The 9,162-nt window shown below is 37.7% G+C and overlaps 1 protein-coding gene across 1 annotated transcript; it reads right to left on the bottom strand.

Moving 5' to 3' along the window:
- Nucleotides 1-266: 266 nt before the first annotated feature.
- Nucleotides 267-8,782, bottom strand: LOC127957034 (merlin-like). Its single transcript, XM_052555369.1, has 3 exons — nucleotides 8,635-8,782; nucleotides 7,501-7,660; nucleotides 267-1,067 (listed from the first exon to the last, which is right to left on the bottom strand). The coding sequence occupies exons 1-3, from the start codon at nucleotides 8,703-8,705 to the stop codon at nucleotides 1,017-1,019; spliced, it is 282 nt and encodes a 93-aa protein (XP_052411329.1). The 5' UTR covers nucleotides 8,706-8,782; the 3' UTR covers nucleotides 267-1,016.
- Nucleotides 8,783-9,162: the final 380 nt, after the last annotated feature.

The following is a 9,162-nucleotide window of genomic DNA, read 5'->3' as shown; positions in this document are numbered from 1 at the left end:
AGTCTATTATCATTTCCTCAAAATAGTAATGCGCCATCAATATACAATGCACTACTTAAACAATGTGGCGCAGGACGGGAAAATGAAAACAGAGTCGGGCTGAAACTAGTAAAAACACTTGAACTGTGCCTTGCACCGGATGTATGATAGGGCCCTTAAATGCAATACTAGAGAGATGTTCAAAGAGCTAGGAAGATGTTCAAAGCAAAGTGTGAACTTCAGTAATTCATCCAAAAAATAAAAATAAAAAACAGCTCCGCAAAAGATTATTTTAGATCATTTCCATTCATTTATTCCTCAGCACAACAACATTTTCTAAAATACATTCAAATGTATTAAAACATTGTAAAACATTTCAAACAGAGTAAAAAGTAAAAAAAAAAAAAATTGCATATGTAATAGTCTTCAAAATAGTGTGATCCCAAAGGGTTTTCTTGCCCTAAATTATCCTGTGCTAAACTATCCTCAGAGGAAGTAAACTCTTTTATACTGCAGCAGTTAGGTTTAATACAACCTATATGAATGACCAGACAGCTCCATATTGGACCCTAACAAATAAACTCCTGAACTAATATGACAGAAGGGTGCAATACCACTGCTTTAGCCAATTATTCTGACACATATTGATCGAGAGAGACAGAGTTTCTGCTGTGCAACTGGAGAGATGAATTTAGGATGCAGTGCAGAGATATATGTAGTCAGTGTGTGTACACTGCTTAACCGTAGTGTCTTCATAATGGGATTCTGACCTCCCACTGACAAAAGGATATTGGGAAACAACATGTAGTGCATTTCTGGATGTGAATGAGTTTATGTTAGTGTGTGTGCGGTGGTTTTCCCAGTGTAGTTCTGTTTACATGAGGGTTTGGTCCTCTTAATGTAATGTAAACTTTAGCCACATGTACAGTCTTCATCCCTAGAATGTGTTAAGATCATACAGGAATGGGTCACAGCCTGTCAGGAATGTGAAAAAAAAACCACACACATTCAAACACTAGTCCAGTGTGTCTGGATGGCTATAGTTCCTGGAAGAAGGCCACTCTGGATTTGGTGCTCTGTAGAGTGAGCTGTGGAGACAGATTGAAGATTGAGAGGTATAAACAACTGTGCTCAGCTCCAAACTGATGATATTCATGTATATCAAGTGACAATTGCAGTAACTAAAATACACATATTGCCATTTACATTTTCTGGGGTCAGTAAAAAAAAAAAAAAGACATTACTTTTATTCAGCAAGAATCAATTAAATTGACGAAAAAAGTGACAGCAAAGACACGTTACAAACTTACTATACTTCAAAGAAATCCTAATTTATTACAATTTCCCAAAATATAGTATGCAGCACAACTGCTTTAGTTAGTGTTGCCAAAAGATTCAAATAAGCATAATAAACCTTGCAGATGATTTAATGTTGAAATTAGCAACAACACTTAAAGGGGGGGTGAAATGCTATTTCATGCATACTGAGTTTTTTACACTGTTAAAGAGTTGAATTCCCATGCTAAACATGGACAAAGTTTAAAAAATTAAGTTGTACATTTGAAGGAGTATTTTTGTTCCCAAAATACTCCTTCCGGTTTGTCACAAGTTTCGGAAAGTTTTTTTCGAGTATGACTCTGTGTGACGTTAGATGGAGCGGAATTTCCTTATATGGGTCCTGAGGCACTTCTGCCGGAAGAACGCGCGCTCCCGTATAGCAGAGCACTGAGAGCACAAAAGACATTCACTGATCAGAGCGATTCACTGATCAGAGCGAGAGCGTCGCGAAAAGTCACAAAAGAAGTGTGTTTTTGGTGTCCAGGGCAAGACAACCCTGCACAGATTACCAAAAAAACAGCATTAAGGGACCATTGGATGGAGTTTATTTTTACAGAGCATCAACGGAGTTGTGCAAGTGTTTTTGTTTGTTCCCTGCATTTCGAAGATGCTTGTTCACAAGGCCCAGTTTGACGACGGATTTTCGTATCGTTTATTTCTTAAGGATGATGCAATCCCAAGGAAAAAGGGTCACGATCGTGTGTTGGAACCGCAGGCGGTGAGTAAAACTGCTTCAAATATCTCTGCCTCCTTGTTATTGCGTCCCCTCCCATGCCAGAGACCCGGGTTCGAGCCACGCTCGGAGCGAGTCGTTGCTGCTGCTGCTCTCGTTCAGTTTCAGCCTCTGGATCTGATTCTGGATCATAAATAAACGGCTGAATCTGACTGTAAGCCATGGTTTGTTTTGGATGATGGGTTTTCCCTCACGGTAATGTCACAGCTTCCACATCCTCTCAACGCAAAAGCCTATTCGCGCTCATGATTCTTTAGCTCCGCCCACACGTCACGCCTCCAGCCAGTCGTGTTTTTCCGGGAAAAATCGGCACAGACTATCTTTCTCTTATGAATATAATAAAACTAAAGACTTTTGGGATTTATGAAGGATGCAGTACTACTCAATAGGTACTCAAGATTAACAGGATATTGAGTGAAAACGAGCATTTCACCCCCCCCCCCCCCCCCTTTAACAATAAAAATGCTTTTAATGACACATTAACATTAAACACTGAACAATCCATTAATCTTGATTAATATAAATTTCTACTTGTACTGATCATTCAATATTTCAATTTAAAATAAAAAAAAAAAGAATTAATTGAATCATTGATGAAATGATAAAAAATATATATATATATATACACACACACACACTATGCACAAACATGTGTTAGCCATTAATATTAGTGCATGCATTAATAAATAAAAATTGATTATCATATTTTAAAAATAACAAATAATTGTTGCACATTGTTAGTTGCCTGATACATTAACTGGCCTTAATGTGAGGAATAAGATATGAAGAAGTGAAATACTGAATAAATTCTACTGTTTTAACTTTGGCACCTATAGTTGTTAAATATTTATGCTCATGCCATGAGAAGCACTGGACATGTATGACGTGCAATACCAGGGAGTCATGCAGTATTCATAGCGAGAGAGAGAGAGAAATAGAAGGAGAGAAGAGGGAGCGTGTGTGTCTCTGATCAAATGTCACTAGTCTGTGTGAACTCACTGACAGTGATGTGAAAAAGACACTTTAAGACAGAATCCCTCATGAAAAACTGGTGTAAACAAACAAGAAGAGACAGAAGAGAGAAACAGAGATGGGAAAATGATGACATTAATGCTATATGAAGATGGTACATTTCTGCTTTATTAAAGAATCATTCTGCAAGAATTTAAGGCATGGGGACTCTCACCTTGAAATACCCTAATTTGCTCAGTGGTTACCAGACACCTTGAGTTATAAATATCACTATAAATATACGGTTCGAAATGAAGTAATAAGTATTTGGACTCTGTGGTTTTAAAGCATTAGTGGATCTGGTTCATAGTTAATGTGATGAATACACCAGTGGACACTGTGCTGGAGAAACAGTGTGAACTTAAGGAGAACTGACTTCCAACATCCACCAAAAACATCAAGAGACCAGCTGGTTCGAAGTAATAGCAAAAATGTGAAAAGTGCAATAGGAGTGCAGACAGACAGTGACGTTCATGTAATCCACCACTGATAACAGCCGAAGTATGAACGTCTACTGGCAATCGAAAGTACAGAAACATGGTGGCCTCGAGCAATTTAATCACTGTTGGTACACATGTGGTGAATTGCATTTCAGATTTATTTTTTAGGAGACACTTTTTATCCAAAGCAACTACCAGCACACTATCTACAAGAACAATGAACTCAGTCACTCCAATTCATACAGCTTCCCTACCAGAGTTTGAATCTAAGACCTTTGAGTCATATATATATGGCTTAGTCCAATACTTTTTGTGAGATTGCACACTATTATACCATTTGAGGTAGGAATGATTTTTTTCACGTTTCATAGTCTTTCATTATATTTTATAAAAGAATACAGTAAAAACAGTTATTGTAAAATCTAATTACAATTAAAAATAACAGTATTTGAATATATTCAAAAAATTTATTTCTGTGATTGCAAAGATTAATTTTCAGTAGTCATTACTCCAGTGTCACATGATCCTTTAGAAATCTTTCTAATATGCCAATTTAGTGCTCAAAAAACATTTCTGCTTATTATTCAAATTGAAAACGGTGCTGCTTAATATTTATGTGGAAACAATTATATTAATATTTCTTGATTGAATTGACTGGTGAAACACTGATGTTTTTCCTCAAATATTCAACAGACCTCAGGATTAAGCACAACCAATATTTGAGAGCATTGAACTCTAATGGTTAGCTGGTGATGTGTTATGATGTGTAAATGTTGATTAGCATCATTACTTCAAGATCGTGACTAGTTTCAAACTAAAGAAGAAACCCAATGTAAGTTGCAGGTACTCCAGTACAATTTTTTATTGTTGTTTTATTCATTTGCATCTGGAGAGCATGTTGTTGTAGTAGACTCGGTCAAAACTTCAAAATACCACTATGATATTTTTGATATTATTATGAAAAATAATTATACAATTATTATTATACAAATCTTTACTAAACAGCTGTCATTTTTGACAAAGTCTCAAAGGATCTTTGCTGAAAAGTATTTATTTCTTAATTATTAATTAGTATTAAAACGGTACTGTATTAGTATTGAACCGAAGTGTATACTATGTGAATTTTTTTTTTAATCCCTCTCCCAAATCCAGTTGCTTCCTAAAAAAACACTTTAAAGGACAGAAAAATACATCAATTTGTTGGGGGTCTCTGTGGGTTAATTGACTTTTAACTTCCACTTATCCATAATTCAGTGCAATTAACAAAGGAGCGCTTGGACACTTGCGTGCCACCGCTTCGCTGGGGATTTTGATAGATTACCACATACACAACTGAGGGAACAGGTGAGCCTGTCAGTGCGTTAAGACATTCTCACTACATCTCTTTCCCTCAGGATATAGCTAGCAGCGGGACGAGCAAGTCTATGGAGAAAGCACAGCCACAGACATTAATCATTCCACCAGTGTGACCTGGAAAGCCAGTGACCCTTGTCGCTTTGCTCCAAGGTCCAGTGCTCAAACTACCTGACCAATGGTGATTTACAATGAGTCGGAGAGTGTCCCTAATGCTTCTAATGCAGGCTCAACATCGGCTAAGAAAACAACAGCTGTCAAAGGGTGTAAAACCACGCTGGATTTCTAGCTGCTGTTAGTGCGAGAGCTGTAACGCCATTCCCTCCCAAGTGTCCGGCTGGATTTGCTCAAGCTCCGCTTCAATTAGACGATCACATCAAGGCAGACTGACTGAACACATGGAGGGCACTCCATCCATCCAAACAACCGATCACAACACAGGAATCAATTAGCGTGGCTCTAATGAGACAATTTCACACGCTGCAGGAAAAGATTCTATGGCTAAAATGGAGCCTTTAATCTACCGTTTCATAAGACTTGATGAAAACGTAGCAGAACCTTTCAGAAAGAAGATGAATAAATTATTTTGGGATTACTGGTACTCAGTAGGATGACTAACCGTATGATTAAGATCATATTCATAGGACCTAGCCCTTCTGAGAAATGGTGCTACAAAACGAAGGCCGCTAAAGAGTTTAGTGAACCTGTACGTCAAATTACAAAATTATACCCATCTCAAACACAACAGACAAATTCAAATCTTACAGGTGCTTCTCAATAAATTACAATGTTGTGGAAAATAATTTCAGTAATTGAACTCAAATTGTGAAACTTGTGTATTAAATAAATTCAATGCACACAGACTGAAGTCTTTGGTTCTTTTAATAGTGATGATTTTGGCTCACATTTAACAAAAACCCCATCATCAAAGAAATTAGAATACTTCATAAGTACACAAGATTTTAAGTGAATTGCTGGCCTTCTGGAAAGTATGTTCATTTACTGTAGATTTACTCAATACCTGGTAGGGGCTCCTTTTGCTTTAATTACTGCCTCAGTTCAGCATGGCAAGGAGGTGATCAGTTTGTGACTCTGCTGAGGTGGTATGGAAGCCCAGGTTTCTTTGACAGTGGCCTTCAGCTCATCTGTATTGTTTGGTCTCTTGTTTCTCATTTTCTTCTTGATAATACCATCGTATTACCATGAGTTTGCTGGCCAGTCAAGCACACCAACACCATGGTTATTTAACCAACTTTTGGTGATTTTGGCAGTGTGGGTAGGTGCCAAATTCTGCTGGAAAGTGAAATTAGCATCTTCAAAAAGCTGGTCATCGTGCATCAACTTGGGCTATGAGTTTCTCCACCCTTCCTCCAGACTCTAGGAACTTGGTTTCCAAATGAAATACAAAACTTGCTCTCATCTGAAAAGAGGAATTTGAACCACTGGGCAACAGCCCATTTTTCTCCTTAGCCCAGGTAAAATGTCTCAGGAGTGGCTTAACAAGAGGAATACGAAAACTGTAGCCAAATACCTTGACACGTCTGTGTGTGGTGGCTCTTGATGTCTTGACCACAGCCTCGGTCCATTCCTTTTGAAGTTCACTCAAATTCTTAAATCGATTTTGCTTGACAATCCTCATAAGGTTGCAGTTCTCTCAGTTGGTTGTGCATCTTTTTCTTCCACACTTTTTCCTTCCACTCAACTTTCTGTTAACATGCTTTGATACAGCAGTCTGTGAATATCCTATAAACATCGGCAATTAATGTAATTAATGTTTGTGGCTTACACTCCTTGTGAAGGGTGTCAATAGCCACTTTTCCACTGTCGGGCCAGTGTGAGCCAGGGCTTACAAAGGGCCGGGCAGGGCTAATAGCCTTGGGCCAGTAGCACCGAGGCCAGAATAGCGCTGCATTTCCACCGTCGAGCCTGAAGCTCTGCTGCTCTTCACTAAAACCCTCCCTTTGCACGCCTCTCAGGAACAACTTCATATAACCCCGACGAGGCACGATCAATCCCCATAAGTGACCGTGGAAATGCGACTGGCCCTGGCAAGCACTAGCACACCCACTTTTAGCCCGACAGTGGAAACGCGGCTAATGATTCTGGACAACTGTCAGATCAGCAGTCTTCCTCATGATTGTGTAGCCTAGTGAGCCAAACTGAGAGATCATTTTGAAGGCTCAGGAAACTTTTGCAGGTGTTTTGAGTTGATTAGCTGAGTGGCATGTCACCATAATCTAATTTGTTGAAATAGTGAATTGGTGGGTTGTTGTAAAATGTGAGTCAAAACCATCACAATTAAAATAACCAAAGACTTAAACTAAGTCAGTCTGTGTGCAAAGAATTTATTTAATACACAAGTTTCACAATTTGAGTTGAATTACTGAAGTAAATTAACTTTTCCACAACATTCTAATTCATTGAGAAGCATCTGTATGTAAGGAATTATTAAAACACTGTAGAGCAACATGTTGAAATAAGGACAGTCATGTACTTAAATGGGAGGTCTAATGCTATTTCATGCATTCAGAGTTATCTACACTGTTAAAGAGTTGGATTATCATGCTAAACATGACTTTAGTATGAATTTTAATGATCTAAAACCATGTACCATGTCTGGCTTTGTGTAAAATGCATTTAACCCACCTTTTTAAAGTTGCTCTGCTTGCTGGTGCCTTTCTCAGTGTTCTCATTATGTAGAATGTCTAGAGGCGTTTCTCTCTCCTTTAGCTTTAATGACTCAATCTCGGTCTTCAGTTCATTTAGCTGCTCCTGAAGGTGTTTGCTCTTCTCCATATACTCGACCCTGCCAAACAGGACAGACACATTGTGTATCAAAGCTGCTCTCTTGGTCTCCATCCGTTTTAAGGCATATTCACACCATTTTTGTCCTTTTGTCACTTCCTTGTTTAGGTGTGAACAGGCATTTGTTGGAAACTAAAACTACTGTTCAAAAGTTGGGTGTCGGCAAGCTAAATGTTAGTCTCTTGCTCATCAAAACCCAGTTAAAACTATCACTCCAATTCAAAACAACTTGGATAATATATTGTCAAATGTAATATATTCCTGTGATATTTCCTTAATATAATTTGAATTCCTGATTCTTGTGGCAAAGCTGAATTTTCAGCATCATTACTCCAGTCTTCAGTGTCACATGATCCTTCAGAAATCATTCTAATATGCCGATTTGCTGCTCAAGAAACATTTCTTATTATCAGTGTTGAGACTTAATATTTCTGTGGAAAAAGACACATTCATTGTTGAACAGAAAGTTCAAAAGTAAAGCATTTGTTTGAAATATAAAGCTTTTGTAACACTGTGCATGTCTTTACTGCCAGTTTCAATCAATTTAATGCAACCTTGCCTACTCAAACTTCCCCAAACTTTTGAGCAGTAATGCATTTTGTACACTGAAAATGGGCACAGATTTTTAGCAAAAAGATCTTTAGGATTATGATCAATTGAACACTCATTCAATCAATATCATTTAAGAACCACAGCATCACTGTCATCACTCTCATAAATCATCTTCATATTGTGTTTTTTTAGCTTTTTAAAACAATATTTGGCCTAACTAAAAGTAGACATTCTTGAGGAACTGTCTAAACAAACAAGGTGTCAGGGAGTTTTAGGACTTAAAAACAAAACCCGTCACACAGGTGAGTATCAGCAGAGAGGACAGACTCCGGCTCAGTTGATGTAACTGGATCAAAAGGTGTGGACAGACGTGACAGAAACTGTGATCAGGATGGACTGATGCCTGAAACAGGCTGCACTCACTTCTCCTTTTCGATCTCCATGGACAGACGTTTCATGTCCGTGTCTTTGAAGTCAAAACTCAGGTTCTCCATGCTGAAGTTGAAGTTCCGGCCATCAGGAGGAAGAGCGTTGGCAGACAGCGGCACAGGCTGTGCAGTGAAAGAAAGAAAGAGGAAGAGAAGGAAAGCTGAGCTAAATAAAGATCAATGAACAAAACTATTTAAGCAATATCAAAAAAGCAAGGGCTGTTAATAATTGCAATAAATCGCAACACATTGTTTACATAATATATGTGTGCACCTTGCAATTAAGAAAAATATGTTATGTTTATATATTTATATATAATACAAATTATATGAATATAAATACATGTACATATTTTCTAAATCTATACTACATGTGTTTGCATTTAAATATACATAAATATACACAGTACACACACATATATCATGTAAACAAACTTATTTTGGATGCGATTAATCATTTGACAACAGCACTAATTAAAATACTAAATATTAAAACTTTATTTAATTTAATTCGACTGAACCT

Source organism: Carassius gibelio, chromosome B5, assembly GCF_023724105.1.
Source record: "Carassius gibelio isolate Cgi1373 ecotype wild population from Czech Republic chromosome B5, carGib1.2-hapl.c, whole genome shotgun sequence".
Classification (NCBI taxonomy): Eukaryota; Metazoa; Chordata; class Actinopteri; order Cypriniformes; family Cyprinidae; genus Carassius; species Carassius gibelio.
Note: the sequence above shows the minus strand (reverse complement) of the source record. Positions and strands in the feature narration are given on the sequence as shown.

Bases quoted from the DNA above. Each gene is read 5' to 3' on its own strand.
- LOC127957034 (XM_052555369.1), bottom strand. From the start codon at position 8,705: ATGGAGAACCTGAGTTTTGACTTCAAAGACACGGACATGAAACGTCTG. The intron at 7,661-8,634 runs GTGAGTGCAGCC...CCTGTTTGGCAG, and splicing joins ATGGAGATCGAAAAGGAGAA to GGTCGAGTATATGGAGAAGA. The intron at 1,068-7,500 runs GTGGGTTAAATG...CTGTCTCCACAG, and splicing joins AGCAGAGCAACTTTAAAAAG to CTCACTCTACAGAGCACCAA.